This window comes from Macaca fascicularis, chromosome 20, assembly GCF_037993035.2.
Source record: "Macaca fascicularis isolate 582-1 chromosome 20, T2T-MFA8v1.1".
Classification (NCBI taxonomy): domain Eukaryota; kingdom Metazoa; phylum Chordata; class Mammalia; order Primates; family Cercopithecidae; genus Macaca; species Macaca fascicularis.
Window position 1 is genome coordinate 4,264,257 of NC_088394.1, and position 25,811 is coordinate 4,290,067.

At 49.2% G+C, this 25,811-nt stretch overlaps 2 protein-coding genes and 1 pseudogene across 25 annotated transcripts in view; 2 read left to right on the top strand and 1 right to left on the bottom strand.

Moving 5' to 3' along the window:
- Positions 1–1,628: 1,628 nt before the first annotated feature.
- Positions 1,629–4,252, bottom strand: C20H16orf90 (chromosome 20 C16orf90 homolog). The gene is made up of 2 exons (XM_065537056.2): positions 2,650–4,252; positions 1,629–2,114 (listed from the first exon to the last, which is right to left on the bottom strand). The coding sequence occupies exons 1-2, from the start codon at positions 2,786–2,788 to the stop codon at positions 1,957–1,959; spliced, it is 297 nt and encodes a 98-aa protein (XP_065393128.1). The 5' UTR covers positions 2,789–4,252; the 3' UTR covers positions 1,629–1,956.
- A 452-nt stretch (positions 4,253–4,704) lies between these two features.
- Positions 4,705–7,451, top strand: LOC135968821 (large ribosomal subunit protein eL18 pseudogene; annotated as a pseudogene).
- A 3,092-nt stretch (positions 7,452–10,543) lies between these two features.
- CLUAP1 (clusterin associated protein 1) overlaps positions 10,544–25,811 on the top strand; it is a 43,708-nt gene continuing 28,440 nt past the window's right edge. For 8 of the 24 annotated variants that reach the window (XM_065537046.1, XM_074028694.1, XM_065537045.2 and 5 more), the window contains exons 1-5: positions 11,310–11,395; positions 15,629–15,740; positions 16,935–17,019; positions 18,853–19,032; positions 22,952–23,047. In XM_065537046.1, coding sequence (XP_065393118.1) covers positions 11,374–11,395; positions 15,629–15,740; positions 16,935–17,019; positions 18,853–19,032; positions 22,952–23,047 — 495 coding nt within the window. In that variant the 5' untranslated portion in view covers positions 11,310–11,373. Of the gene's footprint in view, positions 10,659–11,309; positions 12,021–15,628; positions 15,741–16,934; positions 17,020–18,852; positions 19,033–22,951; positions 23,048–25,811 lie in introns of those variants that run through there. The other 16 variants (XM_074028696.1, XM_074028698.1, XM_005591089.5 and 13 more) reach the window with 7 other exon arrangements.

Genomic DNA, 25,811 nt, shown 5'->3' on the forward strand with positions numbered 1-25,811 from the left:
AGATGGAGTCTCTCTCTGTCACCCAGGCTGGAGTGCAGTGGCACGATCTTGGCTCACTGCAAGCTCCACCTCCCAGGTTCACGCCATTCTCCTGCCTCAGCCTCCTGAGTAGCTGGGACTACAGGTGCCCACCACCACGCCTGGCTAATTTTTTATATTTTTAGTAGAGATAGGGTTTCACCGTGTTAGCCAGGATGGTCTCAATCTCCTGACCCCGTGATCCGCCCGTCTCGGCCTCCCAAAGTGCTGGGATTACAGGCGTGAGCCACCGCGCCTGGCCCACTGCCAAACACTTTTAAAGCATCAGATCTTGTGATAACTCACTATCATGAGAGCAGCATGGCAGAACCCCCCACCCCACCCCATGATCCAGTCACCTCCCATGAGGTCCCTCCCTTAACACGTGGGGATTACAATTCGAGATGAAATTTGGGTGGGGACACAGCCTAACCTAAGCCTAAGACACAGCAGGCTTCTCACTCACAGTAACAGTGCTCCCCAGGGACACCAGACAATGTCTGGAGACACTTGCTGTGACAGCTTAGAGGAGGGTGCTACAGGTACCAAGTGGGTGGTGGCCAGAGATGCTGCTTAACATCCTACATGCACAGGACAGCCTCCATTCCAAAGAATGATCCAATCCCAAACATCAACAGAGTCGAGTGGAGACACCCCGGCACAGAGGAAGCCCACGCCTGGGTGTCCAGAGTCTGGTCCAGCTGGGAGGAGAAGGGCTGTGCTCATCCTGCCCAGAGGGACCTGGTAGCTGAGGTCCCGCAGAGGAGTGACCTCACCTGGTAGGGGGCAGGTAGGGCCTAGGTCCACATCCCTGCCTCGGCTGCTCTCCTCCCTGGTGCCCTCCGCGACCCGGCCCTGCCTTCCTTCATCCACTGTGCCCTCCACCCACAATGCCATGGCCTGCATTTAGGATCCTCCCGAGGTGGGAGGATCACTTGAGCTCAGGAGTTAAAGACTAGCCTGGGCAACATAGCAGGACCCCCCCAACTCTTAAAACAATAGAAAATTAGACCGGGCACAGTGGCTCACGCCTGTAATCCCAGCACTTTGCGAGGCCGAGGTGGCTGGATCACGAGGTCAGGAAATCGAGACCATCCTGGCTAACACGGTGAAACCCCATCTCTACTAAAAAAATACCAAAAGATTAGCCGGACATGGTGGCGGGCGCCTACAGTCCGAGCTACTGGGGAGGCTGAGGCAGGAGAATTGCATGAACCTGGGAGGTGGAGCTTGCAGTGAGCCGAGATTGCACCACTGCACTCCAGCCTGGGTGACAGAGCAAGACTCTGTCTCAAAAAATAAAAACAAAAACAAAACAAAACAAAAAAATAGAAAACTAGCCGGGCATCGTGGCTCATGAGGTGGGCTGTTGAGCCCCTACCCACCCTGTGGAGCCAAGCTCAGCAGTGTCTCATCCAGGAAGCCCTCCCAGACTACCTCCTTGGTGTTCCCATAGGCCCTTGCCCCAGCTCACGCTTCTCATGCCCTGGCAACTAAGGGCAGGGGGCACAGCAGACCCATCCCTGGAGAGACACAGGACTGTTTTTCTCACCAAACTGGCCTGATGACAGACAGGCAGATGGACAAGAACGTGCAGGCCTTGGCTTTTATTGAGATCAGACCTGTGGGCTCCCCGGCCTCTCAGGTAGGAGGCAGGGGGGCCTGATTCTCCACTCAGCCCAGCCTCCCAGGTACAAGTGGCTGACTGGAGTCTGAGCGGGCTGCAAGGGCATGGCCATGCTTCTATTGCTTCTGCCCCTCCCTCGGGACCTCCTCCTCCTCCCACTCCCCATCTCCCGAGGCCCAGGCCTGGGCACTGGGCCGCTGCCTGGGCCACCCCATGTGGCAGGGCCACTGCCGGGAGCTGAGCCCCTCCTGCTCGGGCTGCCTCCTCGGCCATCCGTCCCCTCCTGTCCCCAGTCCTGGCACTTGGGATCCCTATAGCCTCTCCAGGGCCCCAGAGCGGGTTCTCTTGCACAAGGGACACATGGCCTCTTCCCAGGCCCCCCAGGACCTCTTGGGCCTGAGTCCGAAGCCCTCAGAAGGACCAGGCTGGGGGAGGGCACTCTTGTCTGGGTCCATGCTGGAACTGGAAGCTGAGGAAAGAGGAGAGAGGAGTCACTCGAGGAACCCAAGGGGAGGCTGGCGGGGAGGCTGGCAGCCCACCCTGGGGTTCCCAGCATCCAATATTCTTGAAAACAGAAGGGAAGAGGGCAATGCTTCTTCCCTGACAGAATCCCCAGGGAAGGGAGGAGGTTGAGGGAAAAGAATGGTTCAAGCTGGAAGGACCCTCATCTAACCTGAATCCTCATTTTACAAGTGGGAAAACTGAGGCCCAGCAAAGGAGACAGCTTCCAAGGCCCCTCACCGAGTGTGGAGCTGGGGCAGTCACCCAGACCTCCCTCCCAGAGCCTCCCTTTTTCTCGCACTTCTTTGTCCCTGGTGGATTCTCCAGGCCCCACCCAGCTGTGCGTGACACAGGGATAGGGATAGATTCATCAAGATCTTGGCCTCCTGGGGCATGGCACCACTGTGGAGGCTTGGGAGTGGAGAAGGGCCCGTCTGAGGCCCTAGCCCAACCATCCCCTAGGGTCTTACCCCCTTGCCCAGTCCTGCCTTGACAGAGCTCACCACTGCTTCCCAAGCTGTCCCTGGGCAATCGGGCTTCCAGAAGGGCTGAGCAGAGGCTGTTACCTGGGCCCAGAGTCCCCTGTGGCAGGTCCAGGGCCCAGGCTGTGCCCTCAGGCTGTGGCAGGCAGCCCCCAGCCATGAGCCGGCTCAGCCAGTGGCTCTCACACTGGCCAGCTGGTGGCGGGTGGCTCTCCAGGTAGAGGCCAAGGCCCCGGAGGTGGCGCAGCCGGAAGTTCTTGGGCTTGCTTCCCTGGGCACTGGGGCACTGCGGCTGCGGGGACCCCAGGCCCCCCTCGTAGATGTTGGGGGGTATGTCGGGGTGGCCGGGACGTCCTTGGGCCTGGCTCACTGCATCTGCAGAGGAGACAGCGGGAGGGTGGTGGCCAGCCCCCCACAGCAGCCATGAGGGGAGGGTACGGTCACATGCCTCTGAGACCAGCTCACATGATGGGCTGCACCCCCAGTCAGCCTGGCCTCAGTTTACTTGTGTGTCAAATAGGGTCAGTCCACTGCCTCCCCCTGCCCATGCCCAAGACATGACTCCTCTTCCCACTACCAACCAACAGGGAGGCCTGGGAAGCCTAGGGCCTTGGTACTAAGAGTGCTTTCAGAACCTCAAGTCCTTTCTACTACCCTGTTCTGCCCACTACCCTAGAAAGAGTATTCTGGTCCCTGCAGAGAAATTGCACAGTGGGTTTGAGAGAAAGTGACCAGCCCAGGGACTCATGGCCTGGCCCAGTGGCCATTCCCCTCTCCCAAGCATACATGTCCCTGAGGCCACCCCACGGCTTTGGGCCCAGGTGGGAACAGGAGTCCATCTCTCTTCCTGCCACTCCTCCCTGCAGCCCGGCACCTTCTCTTATGCGCAGCTCAGAAAATGCACAGACCAAGGCTTCCATGGAGGGCCAGTGTGGTGGGGAGGAGCGACCAGGACTTGGGTGCAGCAGGGCCCTGCTCTCCCCTGCCTAGGGGGTACATTGGCAGGTCTCCCCTGGCAACTGGTTCTTATGACATCACAGGGAAGACTCCCACCTTTCCTGGACCCCTAGTTTGGGAGAGGACAGTGCCCAAGGCAAGGGCAGGGTGAAAAGAAGGCATGGGAAGGGGCCAGAACCCTGGGGGAAGTCCCTGGTCCCTCTGGCTAGGGTCAGGCCATATAAAACAGACTCAGTTCTGGCAAACTGGGAGTCCCTTTCTGAGGTGATCTCTTGGGACCAGCTTCCTCATCTGGGGTGGGAAATGAGGGTTCAGGAGTACAGACCTAGGAAGACCTAGGTCAGTGTTTTGAAAATGCTGAAAAGGGGCTGGGCGCGGTGGCTCACGCCTGTGTTCCCAGCACTGTGGGAGGCCGAGGCAGGAGGATCAGTTGAGGTCAGGAGTTCGAGACCAGCCTGGCCAACATGGTGAAACCCCATCTCTACTAAAAATACAAAAATTAGCCATGCGTGGTGGTGTGCACCTGTAATCCCAGCTACTCGGGAGGCGGAAGTGGGACAATCACTTGAACCCGGAAGTTGCAGTGAACCGAGATCGTGCCACTGCACTCCAGCCTGGGCAATAGAGCTAGACTCCGTCAGAAAGAAAGAAAAGAAAGAAATAAAGAGAGAAAGGAAAGAGAGAAAGAGGGGAAGGAAGGGAGGGAGGGAGGGAGGGAGGGAAGGTTGTTCCGGAGGGAAGGTTGTTCTGGGTGACTGAGCAATTAACTTTTCTAACTGTTCATTTTCCAGTTAATCAGTTACATATATTGTGTAGACCACATCAAATGTAAGGATGTGGAGGAACTGGAACTCCCATATACTGCTGGTGGGAGTGTAAAATGGTGCAACAACTCTGGAAGACAGTTTGGCAGTTTCTTAAAAAGTTAAACATTCAGGCTGGGCGAGGTGGCTCACGCCTGTAATCCCAGCATTTTGGGAGGCCGAGGTGGGCGGCTCACAAGGTCAGGAGATCACAACCATCTTGGCTAACACAGTGAAACCCCATCTCTACTAAAAGTACAAAAAATTAGCCAGGCGTGGCGGCGGGCGGCTGTAGTCCCGGGAGGCTGAGGCAGGAGAATGGCGTGAACGCGGGAGGTGGAGCTTGCAGTGAGCCGAGATCGCGCCAGTGCACTCCAGCCCACACAGCGAGGCTCCGTCTCAAACAAACAGACAAAACATTCATCTTCCCTGACCTGGCTGAGCAGAAGGCGCCATCATGGGAGTTGACATCCGCGGCAACAAGGACCTAAAGGTTTGGCGCAAGGAGCCCAAGAGCCAGGATATCTACCTGAGGCTGTTGGTCAAGCTGTGCAGGTTACTGGCCAGACGAACTACCTCCACATTCAACCAGGTTGTGCTGAAGAGGTTGTTCATGAGTCGCACCAACCGGCCACCTCTGTCCCTTCCTCGGATGATCCGGAAGATGAAGCTTCCTGGATGAGAAACAAAACGGCCGTGGTTGTGGGGACGCTAACGGATGACGCGCGGGTTCAGGAGGTGCCCAAACTGAGGGTGTGTGCGCTGCCCGTGACCAGCCGGCCCGCAGCGGCATCCTCAGGGTGGGGGGCAAGATCCTGACTTTCGACCAGCTGGGCCTGGACTTCCTCAAGGGCGGCGGCACCGTCCTGCTCTCCGGTCCTCGCAGGGGCCGACAGGTGTACCGGCATTTCGGCAAGGCCCTGGGAACCCCGCACAGCCACACCAAACCCTATTTCTGCTCCAGGGACCAGAAGTTCGAGCGCCCCAGAGGTCGATGGGCCAGCAAGAGGCTACAAAAACGAACCCTCTTATTAAAAAGATTTTGGATGCTGACCAAAAAAAAAAAGTTAAACATTCAGTTTTCTCTAGTCACAGACAACCTGACTGATTCTTTTTTTTTTTTTTTTTTTTTAAGACGGAGTCTCGCTTTGGTGCCCAGGCTGGACTGCAGTGGCGCGATCTCGGTTCACTGCAACCTCAGTCTCCCAAGTTCAAGTGCTTCTTCTGCCTCGGCCTCCCAAGTAGGTGGGATTACAGGCACCCACCACCACGCCCAGCTAATCTTTGCATTTTTAGTAGAGACGGGCTTTCGCCATGTTGGCCAGGCTGGTCTCAAACTCCTGACCTCAGGTGATCTGCCCACCTCGGCCTACCAAAGTGCTGGGATTACAGGTATGACCCACCGCGCCCAGCAACCTGATCTTGTATATAGGAAATATTAAATAATTCACACTTGAAAAAAAAATCCTAAACCTAGTAGAGTTTTTTCAGAGCTAATGAAGTTCAGAAAAATCTCAAGTCATAAAATCACCACACAAAAATTAATTGTATTTCTAGATACTAGCAAAAAATAAAAAGAATAAAATAGGAATACATTTAACCAAGGAGGTATAAGACAACTCTGAATACTATAAAACATTGCTGAGAGAATCTAAAGACTTAAATAAATTGGAAAACATTCCATGTTCATGGACTGAAGACTTAATATTGTTAAGATAGCAATACTCCCCAAAGTGCTCAGTACAATTCTTATCAAAATCAAAATGGCCTTCATGTAGTGTATTCGGTTTCTACAGAGAAATATAATCAGCAGGATGTAGATAGATATTTATAGATAAAACATTTATTAGGGGATAAATAAATCTCTTTATATAAGATAATTTTTTTTGAGACAGGGCCTTGCTCCATTGCCCAGGCTGAAGTACAGTGATATGATCATGGCTCACTGCAGCCTCAACTTACCAGGCTCAGGCAATCCTCCCACCTCAGCCTCCCAAGTAGCTGGGACTACAGGTGTGCGCCACCAGGCCTGGCTAATTTTTAAATTTATTTTTATTTTTTAATTTTTAATTTTTTTACTTTTAGTGATGGAGACCTCACCATGTTGCCCAAAGCTGGTCTTGAACTCCTGGGTTCACGTGATCCTCCTGCCTCCACCTCCCAAAGTGCTGGGATGATAGGCGTGAGACACCGTGCCCGGCCAAGAGAAGATTTATTAGGGATATTGGCTTATGTGATTATTGGGGACAAAAAGTCCCACAATATGCTGCCTGCAAGCTGGAGAACCAGGAAAACTGGTGCTGTAATTAAGTCTGAGTTCAAAAGCATGAGAATCTGTGTAGGGCTGGGGGTGAGGGCTGGTGTAAGTCCTGGTGTCCAAAAGTCCAAGAACCAGGAGCTCCAATGTCCAAGGGCAGGAGAAGAAGGATGTCCCAGTCCACGAAGATAGTGTGAATTCACCCCTCCTCTGCATTTTTGTCGTAATTGGGTGCCCCGCAGATTGGATGATGCCTACATTGGTGAGGGCAGTCTTCTTTACTCAGTCTACCAATTCAAATGCTAATCTCTTCTGGAAACACTTACACAGGCACACCCAAAAATAAGGTTTTACCAGCTATCAGGCATCCCAGTCAAGTTGATACGCAAAATTAATCATCACAAGCAGAAAGGGAAAAGCTAACCCTAAAATTCATGTGAAATTACAAGGGAGCCCAAATAACCACAACAATCTTGGAAAAGCAGATCTTCAGAAACTAGAAACACAGCTGGGCATGTTGGCTCACGCCTGTAATTCCAGCACTTTGGGAAGCTGACGTGGTCAGATCACCTGAGGCCAAGAGTTTGTGACCAGCCTGGCCAACATAGTGAAACCCTGTCTCTACTAAAAATACAAAAAATTAGCTGGGCATGGTGGCGGGCACCTGTAATCCCAGATACTTGGGAGGCTGAGGCAGGAGAATCGATTGAACCCAGGAGGCAGAGGTTGCAATGAGTCGAGATTGTGCCACGGCACTCCAGCCTGGGTGACAGAGCAAGACTCCAAAAAAAAAAAGAAATCAAAAACACACTTTCTGATTTCAACACTTACTACAAAACACAGTAATCAAAACAGTGTGCAACAGGCATAAGAATAAACATCTAGACCAATGAAATACAATAGAAAACCCAGAAATAAACCCATTCATCTGTGGTCAATTGATTTTGATAAAGGTACCAAGACCATTCAATGTAGGAAACAGTCTCTGCAACAAATGTTGCTGGAGAAATGAACAGCCACATGCAAAAAAAAAAAAAAAAAAAAAAAAAGATTGAATTCCTATCTCACATCAAATTTAAAAATTAACTGAGAATTGACCCAAAACCTAAATGTAAGAGGTAAAACGATAAAACCTTCAGAAGAAAACACAGGGATTTGGCCATTGATTTTTGGATATGACACCAAAAGAAAAAATAGATAAATTGTACCTCATTAAGATTAAAAACTTTCATGCTGCAAAACCTCCATCAAGAAGAAAAAAGAAGATGGGCACAGTGGCTCACACCTGTAATCCCAGCCCTATGGGAGGATGAGGCAGGCAGATCTCTTGAGCCCAGGAGCTCGAAACCAGCCTGGGCAACATAGCAAAACCCTGTCTCTACAAAAAATACGAAAACAAGCTGGGAATGTTGGCATGTGCTTGTAGTCCCACCTACTTGGAAGGCTGAGGCAGGAGGATTGTTTGAACCCAGGAGTGGGTTACAGTGAGCTGTGATCGCGCCACTGCATTCCAGCCTGGGCAAGAGAGTGAGACCCTGTCTTAAAACAACAACAACAACAACAACAACAACAAGTGAAAAAAGCCCAGGCGCGGTGGCTCACACCTGTAATCCCAGCACTTTGGGAGGCTGAGGCAGGTGGATCACGAGGTCAGGAGATCGAGACCATCCTGGCTAACATGGTGAAACCCCATCTCTACTAAAAATACAAAAATTAGCTGGGCGCAGTGGCAGGCGCCTGTAGTCCCAGCTACTTAGGAGGCCGAGGCAGGAGAATGGTGTGAACCCTGGAGGCAGAGCTTGCAGTGAGCTGAGATCTCGCCACTACACTCCAGCCTGGGTGACAGAGCGAGACGCCATCTCAAAACAATACATAAATAAATGCAAATAAACAAGTGAAAAGGCAACCTATGAAATGTAAGAAAATATTGGCAAATCATATATCTGATAAGGGTCTCATATGCAGAATATATAAAGAACTCTTACAATTCAAAAACAAAAGGATGTACAACCCAATTTTGAAATGGGCAAAGAACATGACTGGACATTTTTCCAAAGGAAATATACAAACGGTCACCAAACATGTAAAAAGATGTTCAACATCTTTAATCATCAGGGAAATGCAGGCTGTGTGCGGTGACTCACGCCAACATGGCAAAACTCCATCTCTACTAAAATTACAAAATTTAGCTGGGCGTGGTGGTGCACATCTGTAATCCCAGCTACTCCGGAGGCTGAGGTAGGAAAATGACTTGAACCCGGGAGGCGGAGGTTGCAGTGAGCTGAGAATGTGCCACTGCACTCCAGCCTGGGCAACAAGAGCAAGACTCCGTCTCAAATAATAATAATAATAAATGAAATAAAAATAAAAAAGTTCAAGTTGATCAACATCGTTTCAAGCTCTTGTCATTGTCAAGAGTTTTTTGTTGTTTTAGCCATTTTATCTAGATTTAATTTTTAGGTTTTTTTTTTTTTTTTTTTTCCCAGACGGAGTCTGGCTCTGTTGCCCAGGCTGGAGTCCAGTGGCCAGATCTCAGCTCACTGCAAGCTCCGCCTCCCGGGTTCACGCCATTCTCCTGCCTCAGCCTCCGGAGCAGCTGGAACTATAGGCGCCTGCCACCACGCCCGGCTAGTTTTTTGTATTTTTTAGTAGAGACGGGGTTTCACCGTGGTCTCGATCTCCTGACCTCGTGATCTGCCTGCCTTGGACTCCCAAAGTACTGGGATTACAGGCATGAGCCACCGCGCCCCGCCAATTTTTAGATTTTTAACGTGTTACCTGATATGGCACGTTTTAACCAATTTAATAACTTCATAGTGATATCTCATTGTGGTTTAATACGCACTTCTCTAATAATAACCTTAATCATCTCTTCATTTGCATATTAGCCATCCATATATCTTCTTTTGTGAAGTACCCTTTTTTTTTTTTTTTTTTTTTTTTTTTTTTTTTTTTTAAGACGAAGTTTTTGCTCTTGTTGCCCAGGCTGGAGCTCAATGGTGCGATCTCGGCTCACTGCAACCTCCACCCCCGGTTTCAAGCAATTCTCCTGCCTCAGCCTCTTGAGTAGCTGAGATTACAGGCGACTGCCACCACGTCTGGCTAATTTTTGTATATTTAGTAGCGATGGGGTTTCACCATGTGGACCAGGCTGCTCTTGAACTTCTGACCTCAGGTGATCCACCCGCCTCAGCCTCCCAAAGTGCTGGGATTACAGATGTGAGCCACCGCACCCGGCCTTGTGAAGCATCTTTTAAAATGTTTTCTCCATTCTCTAGACTGTTTCTTATTGAGTGTTGAGAGTTCTTTATACATTCTGAATACACGTTTCTTTATCATATATGTGTTTTGTGAATATTTTCTTCTAGACTGTGGCTTACCTTTTGTTTTTCTTAATAACACGTGAAGTAACATTTATGGGAGACCATTGTTTTGGAGCAAGCTCCTGCACAAGGTACCAACGGACCAGACCAAACCAGAATGGAACCGCTAGTGCAAGGTGCCACGTAATCAAAGCGAACTTAGAGACAGGCCAGTGTGCCAAAACACAAAAGATTCACTGCAACCAACAGAAGGGGCCCTGTCCACCTAGGCTGGCATAAGGAAGCCCCCTCTCCTTTAACCCATACAAAGAAACGCATCTGAAATAACCTGATGCCAACCAATCGCTTTGTGCACTACGCTGTTTCCTTGTTCCTGCTCAAGCTACCTTACAAAACCCGGCTGCTGTGCCACGCCTGTCGGGGTATCTCCCCAGTTCACACATGGGGGGGGGGCCCTTTCCGGCCGCCTGCTGGCGCCCTCATGCAGACGCCGGGGCTTCCTTGACCCGTACGGCTCGCGCGGCTGTGGGCAGCTTTCTGGCCTGTTGAGAAGCCCGAGCCGTCTGCGCGTGCGCGAGACCCGGGCCTGGCCTGCCTCTGGCCGCCCATAGTGCTCCCGTCCTCCGCTCCACAACCGGATTCCGACGGCGAGCGCGCTGTGCCTTGGACCCGGGAAGGCCGGCTTCCTAAGTATAGTGCATTCTTTGTTTTTTTTTTTTTTTGAGACAGAGTCTCGTTCTGTCGCCAGGCCGGAGTGGAGTGCAGTGGCGTGATCTCGGCTCACTGCAACCTCCACCTCCCGGGTTCAAGTAATTCTTCTGCCTCAGCCTCCCGAGTAGCTGGGATTACAGGTGTGCGCCACACACTTGGCTAATTTTTGTATTTTTTGGTAGAGACGGGGGTTTCGCCATGTTGGCCAGGTTGGTCTCTAACTCCTGACCTGAAGTGTCAGCCCGCCTCGGCATCCCAAAGTGCTGGGATTATGGGCGTGAGCCATCGCGCCCGGCCGAGTATCGTGCATTCTTTATAGAAATGAGGGGGAAATAAGCATTATGGGAAGCGCCTAGCGCAATGTCAAGCACATAGTAGGTACTTAGAGTCTGTCAGCCAGCGCGAAACGTCCGCAAAGCGTTTAAACACAGGCCCAGAAGCCGGGGAGCTTGCAGCCCCCATAGAAGCTGGGATCACCACGCCCTCTGCCCTAGACGTCTCAGGAGCGCCCTCTGCCCGCCCGCTCTCCCTGTACGCGTGCACGAACCGCGGCGCCTTCGCTTCCCTTCTTATTTGTCCCTGACCGTGCGCCGTCCAAGGGTCCTTTGGTTGCCATAGAGACCGGCGAGCGCTGGGCCTGTGAGCGCTGAGGGGCGAGCAGCTGCCACCCTGGGCTTCTGGGGACCTGAGCGTCATGTCTTTCCGCGACCTCCGCAGTAAGGCAGCCCCGCGCCCCTGTGACCTGCAGGTCTTCCAGAGAGTCAGGTCTCCCGCCTGCCGGGTCCCCTATGTAGGCGACCCCTGAGGTTTGCGCTGCCAGAGCCTCCTTTCGGGCCTCTGCGCCTCAAGGAACGCCTCTGACCCGCGGCTGCAACCCCGCCCAGTGCCCCAGGCCCTTCTTAGGCCATTTCTAGCGAGGATGTAAAGTTCTTTATCTGCCACTGGCCGCGTTTGGCTCAAAGCGCTCGAAATGTGGCTAGTGCAGATGAATAACTGAAATTTTAAGTGTAACTCATTTCTATTTGTGTAGCTGCATGCCGCTGTTAGCTACAGTATTGGAAAATGCATGGATAATTTAGAGACAATTTTTTGAGTTGGGTTTGCTTAGCTCTTAGAAAACCGGGCTTGGTGGCTCACGCCTGTAATCTCAGCACTTTGGGAGGCCGGGGCGGGCGAATCACCTGAGGTCGGGAGTTCGAGACCAGCCTGACCAACATGAAGAAACCCCGTCTCTACTAAAATTACAAAATTAGCCGGGGGGTGGTGGCGGGCGCCTGTAATCCCAGCTACTCGGGAGGCTGAAGCAGGAGAATCGCTTGAACCCGGGAGGAGGAGGTTGCGGTGAGTCGAGATCGGACCATTGCACTCCAGCCTGGGGGACAAGAGCGAAACTCCATCTCAAGCAACAAACGAACAAACAAAAACAAAAAACCCCAAACCAAACCAAAACAAAAAAACAGCAGCGAAACCGAGGAGAGGGGCTGGGTGATGATCATTGCAGCTAACATTTTTTGAGTTTTAACGATGTGCCAGGGCCCACTCTGTGTTATGTGCATTTCATTTTAATCATCTGAACAACTGTACCGCCTGCATCTGGAAGTGAGGAAACGGGCACAGAGAGGTCAGGTAACTTGAGCAGGTGACACAGGCGATAGGAGGTGGCACTGGGGATTGAATTCAGGTTGCCTGAACTCCAGACCTCCTGAACTCCGTCTGCATCCTTTCTGCAGGGCTGGTGAGGAGAAGGGAGCTCGAATTCCTTTGCTAAGAGGGTGGGGAAGTGGAAGAATGAGGCTAAGAGTGTTGGTTACGACGGGGCACAGTGGCTCACGCCTGTAATCCCAGCACTTTGGAAGACTGAGGCAGGCGGATCACTGAAGTTCAGGAATTCAAGACTAGCCTGGCCAACATGGTGAAACCCCGCCTTTGCTAAAAATTCAAAAAATTAGGGCATGGTGGCGCACACCTGTGGTCCCAGCTACTCGGGAAGCTGAGGCAGGAGAATTGCTTGATCCCTGGAGGCAGAAGTTGCAGTGAGCTGAGATCATACCACTGCTCTCCATCCTGGGCGACAGAGTGGAACTGTCTTTAAAAAAAAAAAAAAGGAATAGTAGATGATTGCCAATTTGGTGTGATCTTAGGGGTCTCTTAAAGAGTCAATTTTCTCAGCAAATTGCTGGTGCCTGAAATTTTAGCATTAGAGATTACTCCTTTGGTTATGAATTGCTCTTTTCTACAATATAAAAATATCTAGGAGGCCGGGCGCGGTGGCTCACACCTGTAATCCCAGCACTTTGGGAGGCCAAGGCGGGCGGATCACAAGGTCAGGAGATCGAGACCACGGTGAAACCCCGTCTCTACTAAAAATACAAAAAATTAGCCGGGCGCGGTTGTGGGCGCCTGTAGTCCCAGCTACTCGGGAGGCTGAGGCAGGAGAATGGCGTGAATCCGGGAGGCGGAGCTTGCAGTGAGCCGAGATCGCGCCACTGCACTCCAGCCTGGGCGACAGAGCGAGACTCCGTCTCAAAAAAAAAAAAAAAAAAAAAAAATATCTAGGAAAACGCATTACCTTTTATTCATGCAGCCACTGAGCACCAGAGTGTGAATCCTGTCCTCTGGAGTTTGAAGGTTTTTGGTGGCCACACATCATACAGGATGAGTGTCTCCTCCCACATAGTTTTTAGAGAGGCCAGCACCCTGCCAGGGGACGTAGAATGGGGTTTTGTTGGGAAGACCATACACGGAGATTTCAAAATATTTTGACCTTAAATTAATGCTCTGCAGTTGTGCGTTGTATGGTAAGGATCTTACTCAAATTAGTCTCTATTTTGACAATAACACTGCAACATTAACAGAACTTGACTAGTACCTAGTAGTCAGAAGTATTTAGGCAGTGCCTTACTGTGTGAAGGAAAGGCTGTTCTCTTGCCCAGACTGGAGTGCAATGGTGTGATCTTGGCTCACTGCAACTTCTGCCTCCCAGGTTCAAGTGATTCTCCTGCCCCAGTCTCTTCAATATCTGGAATTATAGGTGCCCGCCACCACGCCCACCTAACTTTTGTATTTTTGTTTTTATTTATTTATTTATTTTTGAGATGGAATCTTGCTCTGTCGCCCAGGCTGGAGTGCAGTGATGCAATCTCGGCTCACTACAAGCTCCGCCTCCCGGGTTCACGCCATTCTCCTGCCTCAGCCTCCCGAGTAGCTGGGACTACAGGTGCCTGCCACCACACCTGACTAATTTTTTTGTATTTTTAGTAGAGACGGGGTTTCACCGTGGTAGCCAGGACGGTCTCGATCTCCTGACCTCATGATCCGCCCGCCTCGGCCTCCCAAAGTGCTGGGATTACAGGCGTGAGCCACGGTGCCCAGCAACTTTTGTATTTTTAGTAGAGGTGGGGTTTCACCATTTTAGCCAGGCTGGTCTTGAACTCCTGACCTCAGGTGATCTACCCTCCTCGGCTCCCAAAGTGCTGAGATTACAGGCATGAACCACCCGCGCCTGGCCTTTTTTTGTTTTTCTTTCTGAGACAGGGTCTCACTCTGTTACCCAGGCTGAAGTGCAGTCACATGATCTCAGCTCACTGCAACCTCCTGGGCTCAGGTGATCCTCACACCTCAGCCTGCTGAATAACTGGGACCACAGGCATGCACCACCACACCCAGCTATTTTTTTTTTAATCTCCATATTCACATTTCCCAGAAAACAGTTACAGAGTCCCTTTTGTGACTTTGCTGTTTCCTGTGCTCACACTTTTTCTTCCATTGTCTTGCGAAGTCTGACCTGACTTCCAGTACCGGGGTAGGTTATTTGTGAACACTGATGGACCATTTTGAACATGGATCTTCAAGAAGAGTGCAGACAGACCTTAAATAACCAGGAAGCACACTGAATGTAAATCTTGGTACATCATGGGAGCTCAACAATGTTTGTGGTGTTCATTTCCAAGTCTTGCTCTCTTGAAAGCACTAATGCTTTTCCCGAGGTGACCCCAACCTATGGATCAACAAGTATTAGTAATACTATTACTTAATCTGTTTTGTAATAAATCTAAACATGGTTGTGTAGTTCAACCACTGTATTTAAGATTTCCCTAAATACATGGCAACTGATCTTTGAAACATGTTATTTGGGTCCTATATGCTCACTAAAATTTAAAAAAAAAGGACAACTCAGAAACATGAATGTTATCCTACCGATTCGCCTCAGAAATAACCACTGTTAACATTTTAAAATAATTTTTAATCAGCTGAATTTGAGTCAGACCACTGTTGACATTTAAAAATACTTTTTCTAGGCCGGGCGCAGTGGCTCACGCCTGTAATCCCAGCACTTTGGGAGGCCAAGGCGGGCGGATCATGAGGTCAGGAGATCGAGACCATCCTGGCGAACACAGTGAAACCCCGTCTCTACTAAAAATACAAAAAAAATTAGCCGGGCGTGGTGGCGGGCGCCTGTAGTCCCAGCTACTCCGGAGGCTGAGGCAGGAGAATGGCGTGAACCCGGGAGGCAGAGCTTGCAGTGAGCCGAGATCAGGCCACTGCACTCCAGCCTAGGCGACAGAGCGAGACTCCGTCTCAAAAAAAAAAAAAAAAAGAAAAAGATAAAAATACTTTTTCTTCATGACATTTTTTAAGGACAGGTGTTTCTTACTTTTAGCAGTAAAAAGAAATGAGATATTAAAGAGATGAAATTCACAGCTAATCCCTCAATTCTATTTTCATGTATAGCCATCTACTTCTCCTGTTGAACTTACATGCTTTTTAGGTAGCATTTTTGGTATTTTAAATTTTATCTCTTTTTTATGTTCCCTTGTAGAAAGTTGACAGATAATCCCTAAAGCTGTTAATAGATTGGCAATAAGAAGGAAAAGTAAAGACAATATCTAAGTTAACAAGTAGTTGCTATGTGACGGGGAACTGAATGAATTATATTTTTCCCTGGACAGATTTCACAGAGATGATGAGAGCCCTGGGATACCCTCGACATATTTCTATGGAAAATTTCCGTACACCCAATTTTGGACTTGTATCTGAAGTGCTTCTCTGGCTTGTGAAAAGGTTAGAACTGCACTTTATTGATGTCTAAGAGTGAATACTGGATTTTATTTGTTAGTCACCTAGAAAACAGGACATAGTTGTGACGCTGCAAAAGGAAGAGTTGTTTGAGTTTGACAGACCCAATTGTAATCTGTTGAAACGTAGCTGTGGCTGGGCACAGTGGCTCGTTCCTATAATCCCAGCACTTTATAATCTCAGGAATTCGAGACCAGCCTGGTCAACATAGCACGACCCTGTCTCCACACACAAAAGAACAATTAGCTGAGCGTGGGTGGTGCACACTCATAGTTCCAGCTACTCAGGAGGCTGAGGCAGGAGGATCACCTGATCCTGGGAGTTTGAGGCTGCAGTGCCACTGATCATGCTACTGCACACCAGCCCGGGCAGATTGAGACTGTGTCTCAAAAAAAAAAAAAAAAAAAAAAATCAGTGGAGTTTAAAAAATGCTGTGGGAGAGGGAAATATACCAGGAAGTGGTGAAAGGAGACTGACTATTCCTCAGTAGGGTGCTGGGCCAGGCTGCTCTTCAGCCCCTCACTGCAGAGTGACAGGGGGGCCTTTTTGCACGTTCTAATCAATACAGTTGATTAGAAATAATGTAGGTTTCTTTTTCTGTGAAAAATTGAATATGATATATGATTCAGGGTTGGCAGCTTTTTCTGTTAAGGACCAGATAATAAACATTTTACCTTTGCTAAACATAAAATTAAGAGACTGCATACGATCTCTATTGCCTCTTCTTTTTATTAAAATGTAAAAAGAGTTCTTAGTTTGGAGGCTGTACAGGTTGGAGGCTGCAGTCTGCTGACCCCTGGTATCAATACCTTGAAGAAAATAACTTCGTCAACTCTGCTGCTGCTTAGAGCTGACTAATCAGCCCTAGTACTGCTCTGAGTCAAGGGCCGTCAGCCAGGGTAGCAGTTCTGATTAGTTTCATGATATGTTGAGGTCTGAGAGAGATTTAATTTTATAAGCTGAGACCCACATTTAGTTTTTGAAATCTTTTGTTCTTAGGTGGGGATTTGCTCCCTTGGTATTTTGGTTTTACTTTTGAAGTTTGCATTGATCTTACTATCACACTTGGGGACTTGGAGAGCTTTGTTCCAGACCCCCTGTCCTCTCAGTTGCCCACATTCTCTTTAGTGGACTTTCTCCTTGGTTAACCTGTGCTCTCTCCTCTTATCTCTCTGATAGGTATGAGCCCCAGACTGACATCCCGCCTGACGTGGACACTGAACAGGACCGAGTTTTCTTCATTAAGGCAATTGCCCAGTTCATGGTTAGTGGACACTTATTTTGTGGAGTTGTAAAATTAAGTAAACTAGAAAGGATGACTCCTCGTTAGGGCTACTTTGAAACTGAGTAATTGAATTTTTCTTTCTTTTTTTTTTTGAGATGGAGTCTCATTCTCTCGCCCAGGCTGGAGTGCAGTGGTGCAATCTTGGCTCACTGCAACCTCCACCTCCTGGGGGGTTCTCCTGTCTCAGCCTCCTGAGTAGCTGAGATTACAGGCACACGCCACCACACCTGGCGAATTTTTGTGTTTTTAGTAGAGACTGGGTTTCACCATGTTGGCCAGACTGGTCTCAAACTCCCATCCTCACGTGATCCACCTGCCTTGGCCTCCCAAAGTGTTGGGATTACAGATGTGAGCCACCACATGCCTGGCCTGAGTTTGCCTTCTAAAACCATTCCATTGCTGGGTTTCTGTGGCGCCATTTCACCAGCGAAGTTCTTTTTGTTTGTTTGTCTTTTAATTCATTATTTGTTAAGAATTTTGTTTATACCAGGCATGGTGGCTCATGCCTGTAATCCCAGCACTTTGGAAGGCTGAAGCAGGCGGATCACGAGGTCAGGAGATTGAGACCATCCTGGCTAACCACTAAAAATACAAAAAATTAGCTGGGTGTGGTGGTGGGTGCCTGTAGTCCCAATTACTTGGGAGGTTGAGGTGGGAGAATGGTGTGAACCCGGGAGGCGGAGCTTGCAGTGAGCTGAGATCACACCACTGCACTCCAGCCTGGGCAAAAGAGCGAGACTCCATCAAAAAAAAAAGAATTTTGTTTCTTTATTTTTGAATAGGTAACATATTTCGTGGCTCACAGATTGAAAGTAGGCTGGGTTTGGTTGTTCATGCCTGTAATCCTAGCACTTTAGCAGGCCAAGGTGGGAGGATAGCTTGAGTCCAGGAGTTTGAGAACAGCCTGGGTGATGTAGTAAGATCCTGTCTCTACAAAAAATAAATTAAAAAAAAATTAGGTGGGTCTGGTGACATGTGCCTGTAGTCTCAGTTACTTGGGAGGCTGAGGTGGGAGGATTGCTTGAGCCCGGGAGGTTGAAGCCGCAGTGAGCCATGATCATGTCATTGCACTCCAGCCCAGGTGACAGAGTGAGACCCTATCTTTAAAAAAAAAAAAAATTAATTACAAACATTATGTAACAAAATGGAGTAAAATGACTTTCTACACTATCTGTCCTGGGCCGAGTTCTATTCCAAATAATCACTATTTTAAATCTCTTCCAGAGTGTGTGTGTGTGTGTGTATCTGCAAATAAAAATATTTTTTTCCTTTATTTTAAACAAATGGTACTGTATACTACTTGATGTACTTACTGTACACTACAAGGTGTTTAGCATCTTGTTTTACTTAGTGGTATATTTTAGAGAACTTTCCAAATACATATAGAATTTCCTCATTCTGTTTACACCTGAGTGGTATTGTTTGCATGGATATGCCATAATTTATGTAATTTATATAGGTAGGCTTTTAGGTTGTCTCAAGCTTTGCTGTTTGAAACAGTGCTATAACAAGTACCCTGTACATCTCATTTTGTTTTTGTTTGAGCGTGTCCCTAGAATAAGTTCTTAGATTTGGAATTGCTGGATCAAAAGATATGTGCATTTGTAATTTTGGCGTCTTTTACCAAGTTGCTTTCCATCAAGATTGTCCTAGTTTATATACCCACTCACAATGTTTGAGTCACTTGAATGCTTACTCTTATTAGGTTGTATCCCAGTTGTCAGCAGAGGCATTTTCAACTTACCTACATGGGATTTGGTTTAGACATTACATGGAAAGGGCCCTCAACTTTTTTTTTTGGTCTAAAAATAGGCCACCAAGGCACATATAAAACTCAACACTAAGAAGCTTTATCAAGCAGATGGGTATGCAGTAAAAGAGCTGTTGAAGATCACATCTGTCCTTTATAATGCTATGAAGACCAAGGGGATGGAGGGCTCTGAAATAGTAGAGGAAGATGTCAACAAATTCAAGTTTGATCTTGGCTCAAAGGTAAGGACAACGAAAGCCTTGTAGTGAGCGATGGAGCATTGATTTCTTGAACTCTGAAATGGAAGGAGTGTGATACAGCTCCGCTGCTTTTCTTCCTCCTCAACTGAGGGCAGTTTGTCAGTTTTGTGCTCATCAGCGTTTGGATAAAGGCAAATTCACAATCCAGTAATTCAACTATTTATTAAAAGCTTAGTATTTGTCAGGTAGCATTCAAGCGCTGGGGATACAGTTGTGGACAAAAAGGACAGAAATCACGTGTTTCTGCTCTTTAGTTGGAGGAGTCAGACTGTGAACAATAATGTAAGAGGTGTGGAAGGTCAGATGCAGTGCAGTCTACGGAGAATAATAAGCTGGGATGGGGATGGACGCTGCCCGGGGTGATCTTAAATAGGGCGATCAGGAAGGCCTCATAGATTGGATGGTGTTTCCAGCAGAGATCTGAGGGAGGGAAAGAGTGAGTTGTGCAGTTGGCGGGTGGCGACAGGGTGTCTCAGGATGAGAATTTGTTTGGGGCTGGGTGCGGTGACTCACTTCTGTAAGCCAAGCATTTTGGGAGGCTGAGGTGGGAGGATCCTTTGAGGCCAAGAGTTCGAGACCAACCTGGGCAACATAGTGAGATGCCATTTTTACCAAATAAAGAAGAGAATTAGCAAGGCGTGGTGGTGCACACCTGTGGTCCCAGCTGCTCAGGAGGCTAAAGTGAGAGGATCTCTTGAGCCCAGGCAGTCGAGCCATGTTCAGGCCACTGCTCTCCAGCCTAGGCAACAGAACGAGACCTTATCTGGGGGGTAAAAAAAAAGAATGTGTTTTGTGTGTTTGAGAAAAAGCAAGGAGGCAATGTGATGAGGGTTGGGAGTGACAGACCCTCTAGTGCCTGGGAAGCCCCTGGAAAGCCTTTGCCTTTGCCTCTGAGGTGGGAATTATTGGGAACCAAGCAGAATCTTCTGTGCTTATTTCCCATCCAAAGGGTTGCTCTGGCTGCTGAGCTGCCATCAGACTGAAGCGGGAGGCAGGACTGGAAGCAGCGAACCTGTTTGAAGAGTGAGGGCTGACCATGGCTTTGAGCAGAGTGGTGGTGGGAGAGGCGCTGTCAGGTGTCAGGGAGCCACTGCAGCAGCAAGCCAGAAATAAGGGTTAAGCCTTTAGTTAAGCCCAAGGCCTCAGAGCAGGAGACCTAGGAAAGAAGGCCCCGGGGCTGGGAATGCACCTAGGAGCGTGGCCACGCGGGGTGCCTGAAACCACAGTGTGCTGGCCGAGCTCCAAGTCTGGTGCAGGGAAGAAAGCTTCCCCTGTGAGGCCTGCTAGGTGAGGCCTTGTCATTGTCTATGGTTGGGCTTGAAAAGTCACACATAGATGTTTAGTTTTGTTTTGTTTTGTTTTGAGACAGAGTTTCACTCTGTTGCCCAGGCTGGAGTACAATGGCACGATCTTGGCTCACTGCGCCTCCGCTTCCCAGGTCCAAGAGATTCTCCTGCCTCAACCTCCTAAGTAGCTGGGATTACAGGTGCACACCACCATGCCCGGCTAATTTTTTTTTTTTTTTCTTTTTTTGAGATGGAGTTTCACTCTTGTTCCCCAGGCTGGAGTGCAATGGCACGATCTCAGCTCACCGCAGTGTCTGCCTCCCAGGTTCAAGTGATTCTCCTGCCTCAGCCTCCTGAGTAGCTGAGATTACAGGCATGCGCCACCACGCCCGGCTAATTTTGTACTTTTAGTAGAGTCAGGGTTTCTCCATGTTGGTCAGGCTGGTTTGAATTCCCGACCCTGGTGATCCACCCGCCTCAGCCTCCCAAAGTGCTAGGATTACAGGCATGAGCCACTGCGCCCGGCCTTGTATTTTTTTTTTTTTTTTAGTAGAGATGGGGTTTCCCCATGTCGGCCAACTAGTCTCAAACTCCTGACCTCAGGTGATCTGCCTGCCTCGGCCTCCCAAAGTGCTGGGATTATAGGCGTGAGCCACTGCGCCTGGCCTCACACATGGGTTTTTAACCAGGAGCGACACTTGTCAGCAGAAGTGTCTAGAGATTGAGGCATATTTTGATGGTAGATCTCATGGGATGAGGCGTGGGTTGAGAGTAAGCCAGGTGCTACAGGCAAGGTCTTGGGGCAGCCGTGTGGCAGAGCTTGCAGAGCTCGTGGGTGTGTTCCACCTCTGTGCTGTACTCTACAGGAACCACTGGCCACATGTGGCGAGCACAACTGAGGAACTGAGTTGAGTTCTGCATTTTCTTTAATTTGTAAGTAATTTAAGTGAAAATAGCCACATGTGGCTAGTGGTTACTATATTAGACATCACTCCTCTGAAGTTTTTTATGTGAGCCCCTGAAAGGATGAAGTTGCCATGTACTGAAGCAGAGACGGTTCTGGACATGCTTCATTTGCCACGCCCATTGGCTGTCCGGGTGGAGATGGTGCGCAGGTAGCTAGTATGTGAGACTAGAGCCCAGGGAAAGCCCAGGCTGGATCTGGGAGCTGGGGGAGGAATCAGCACACAGATGGTATTAAAGCCGTGTGGGTAGGAGCAGAGCCAGCAGAAAAGACAGGGGGTCCCGGGATGACACTGACTCCCTCCAGTGTTGAGAAGCAGAGAAGGTGACAGACTCCTGCAAAGAAGTTTGGGGATGTGCTGCTCGGAAGGGAGAAAAGCAGCTAGAGCCAGAGCAGGCGGGATCCTGGAGGACTAAGGAAGAGGGAAGCAAGCTATCAAAGCCATCAGCTGCGAATGAAGAGGGAGAGTTGTTGCTAGTGGGTTGAAAATGAGAGCCAGAACGTGGGGATTAGTTGTCCAGGAGAGAGGGAGAGTGAGCAGAGCAGGGTGACGTTTATGTTTGGGCTCATTAGAAGAGTTAGCATATTCCAGGAAGAGGGGGGTGACACGCGCATCCTAAAAAGCCTGTGCAAAGGGATCGGTGCTAAATCCTCACTGTGCTTGTCATCGCCTTCCTGGCAACAGCTGCCCCTCTGTGGAGCCCAGAACCATTGTAAGTCCTTAGTGGGTGCCACCCCATTTGAGCCTCTCCAAGCCTGTGGAGGAAAGTCTGAGGCAGAGAAGGAGGACAGGGGGGTACAAAACACAGGCTGTCAGGCTGCTGCAAGAGGATGTGTGTCCCTCAGGCTGTCCCTTCATGTGGTCACTCTGCTGCTGCCGGACACCCTCTACTGTGACAGAGTCCAAGTAGGAGGCATGTGGGCTTTCTCCCAGCTATGCCCTCCTGGTTGGGGCTTCAGTTTGATGTGACATTAGGTTTTTTGGAGAGACCTAAGCATCCTGAAATTGGTCTCTTTAGTACTTAGATGATCATTTCTTGAGTGTGTGTCCTGAAGCTTGTGAGCGTGTGACTGGGGAAGCACATGTTTGTGGTCACGTGTCCCAACCAAAGGTAGGAGCTGACATGAACAGGCTGGTGGTTAAATGCATGTTAAAAATCTGTGGCTGGCTGGGCGCGGTGGCTCACGCCTGTGATGCCAGCACTTTGGGGGGCCGAGGTGGGTGGATCACCTGAGGTCAGGAGTTAAAGACCAGTCTGACCAACATGGAGAAACCCTGTCTCTACTAAAAATACAAAATTAGCCAGGCGTGGTGGCACATACCTGTAATGCCAGCTACTTGGGAAGCTGAGGAAGGAAAATTACTTGAACCTGGGAGGTAGAGATTGCGGTGAGCCAAGATCGTGCCATTGCACTCCAGCCTAGGAAACAAGAGCGAAACTCCGTCCATCTCAGAAAAAAAAAAAAGAAAGAAATCTATGAGTGGCTGAACATGGTGGTTCTGCCTGTAATCCCAACACTTTGGGAGGCTGAGGTAGGAGGGTCACTTGAGGCCAGGAGTTAGAGAGCAGCCTGGGTAACATAGCCAAGACCCTGTCTCTATTAAAAAAATCTGTTGCTGAGGGTTCTGTTTTTGTTATTTTCCTTCCAGATTGCAGATTTGAAGGCAGCCAGGCAGCTTGCGTCTGAAATCACCTCCAAAGGAGCATCTCTGTATGACTTGCTTGGCATGGAAGTAGAGTTGAGGGTAAGCATTCCAATACTCCTTAACTATGCAGATTTTCTCTTCAAGGTTTTCTTTTTCAATTCTGTTTCTCCCTTTTCAGTTCTGATTTAATGAAATACACCTGGTTGAATGAGCAAATATGTGGAAAGGTGATACAGGATGTTAGCTGCCCTTCCTGCTTCTGGTGGGCACTGGTCTACATTCATTCATTCATTTATTTGAGACAGAGTCTCACTCTGTCGCCCAGGCTGGAGTGCAGCGGTGTGATCTCGGCTCACTGCAAGCTCCGCCTCTCGGGGTCACACCATTCTCCTGCCTCAGCCTCCCGAGTAGCTGGGACTACAGGCGCTGCCACCACGCCCGGCTAATTTTTCTGTATTTTTAGTAGAGACAGGGTTTCATCATGTTAGCTAGGGTGGTCTTGATCTCCTGACCTCTTGATCCGCATGCCTGGGCCTCCCAAAGTGCTGGGATTACAGGCATGAGCCACCGTGCCCAGCACTGATCTACCTTTAACTTCTCGTTTAGGAGTGGCAGCTCCATGGCATGTGACTGAGCTGTCCTTGTTGTGCCCTGGCAGACTTTGTTGGTCATGATGCTTTTTTCTGGTGTACCCTGCTTCAGCATTGTTCTCAAAAATGATCTTCTGAGATTGCAGTTCCCAGACCTTGCTATCCAGTGCAAACACCTGGGAACCTCTAAAGACTTCTGAAGCCTGGCTTTCACTCTGGGTTCCTTGTTATGGAATGTGACCTGGGCACTGGGAGTTTTCAGATTCTCCCGGGTGATTCTAACAGCAGAGTTTGGGACCAGCGATCTTGGTGTCACTTCCAGTCAGCTGAAGTTGATGTTGCAATGCAGAGTGATTTGATTTGCAATCCTTGTTGCAGCCAATGCCAGCCAAGAAGTATGTGCCATCACCTACATTTAAGCAGCTGTTTAAGAGTAGAGTGGTGTTTATTTTTTATTTTTTTAATTTTGTTATTTTTTTGAGACGGTCTCACTCAGTTGCCCAGGCTGGAGTGCAGTGGCTCAATCTCGGCTCACTACAGCCTCCGCCTCCCAGGTTCAGGTGATTCTCCTTCCTCAGCCTCCCGAGTAGCTGGGATTACAGATGTGTGTCACCACGCCTGGCTAATTTTTGTATTTTTAGTAGAGACAGGGTTTCATCATGTTGGCCAGGCTGGTCTCAAACTTCTGATCTCAAGTGATTCGCCTTCCTCTGCCTCCCAAAGTGCTGGGATTACAAGCGTGAACCCGTGCGTCTGGCCTAGAGTGGAGCAGTGTTTAATCCTTACCTGTAAAGATTTATGGCATTTGGGCTGGGCGCGGTGGCTCACGCCTGTAATTCTAGCACTTTGGGAGGCCGAGGTGGGCGGATCACGAAGTCAGGAGATCGAGACCATCCTGGCTAATACAGTGAAACCCGATCTCTACTAAAAATACAAAAAATTAGCCAGGCGAGGTGGTGGGCGCCTGTAGTCCCAGCTACTGGGGAGGCTGAGGCAGGAAAATGGCGTGAACCCGGGAGGCGGACCTTGCAGTGAGCGGAGATCATGCCACTGCACTCCAGCCTGGGCGACAGAGCAAGACTCTGTCTCCAAAAAAAAAAAAAAAGATTTATGGCACTTGAAGCATATGTGCTCAATCTACTGCTTTAAAATTAAATGAATTTCTTTCATTCACTTCCTATCAGGAATGCCTTCCATGGCTTCTCTCTCTCACTGCCTTGCCTATGTTTGGCATACCCTGGGAGCAAACCGGAAGTGGAAGTCTGGGGAAGAGGGGCTTAGGTGCCAGGTTGCTATGTCTGCTTATCATATATTGACCTGTCAGTTGCCACCCAATGAAGTGTGGTTGGCAGAATGAAACTGCCACTGACATCTGCTAGCTAATTCAGATGATGAATAAGGCACCTCCAGGCTTTCCCCTGTTCTGTTTGTAGTGCAGTGGTGTACATATGTCTGTGTGTGTCCCTAAGAGACCCAGAGACAGGAGCTGGACACTTGCTGATTGCCACTAGAGCTGTGGCATCATTGTGAGACTTCACTTCCATCCCACAGGGACTCTTTCAGCAGCATCCTGTAAAGAATGATGAAGTAACCAGTGGCAGAACTGTTCCCAGGGAAACCAAGAGAGACCCTGAATGTAGTACTTTTCAAACTCTGTATGTAGTCATGATCCGAGGAAGAGCCCCTATCCAATGTTTGTTTTTCTTTCATTCAGTAAACATTTACTGAGGTGCAGCCCCAGCCACAGGCAAGGCACTGAGTTCTGCCTCCTTGACTAAGTCCTCACCCTGCCCTCAGCCGTTCCCACCAGCGTGTGCAGGTGCACCGTGGAAGAAAGGAAGCACAAGACGAGTTTTGACACAGTGCTCTAGGAACCTTGTCTTACTCCATTCAGGCTGCCGTCACAAAACACAATAAGCTGAGTGTGACTTGTAAATAACAGATTTCTTTCTCACAGTTCTGGAGATTGGGAAGTTCTAGATGAAAGCACTAACAGATTCAGTGTCTGGCGAGGGCATGTTCCCAACAGATGTTGCCTTGTTGCTGATTCCTCACATGGCAGCAGGGGTGAGGGATCTCCCCAGGGTTTCTTTTATGAGCTAATCACCTACTAAAGGCCTCACCTCTTAACATCATCACATTGTGGGTTAGAGTTTCAACATATGAATTTTGGAGTCACGCAAATATTGTCTATAGCAAGCCTCATAACTATATCCACATTAAAATCCCATGTCTCAGAAGTTTTCAGCACTGATGTGATAGTCACGGATGTC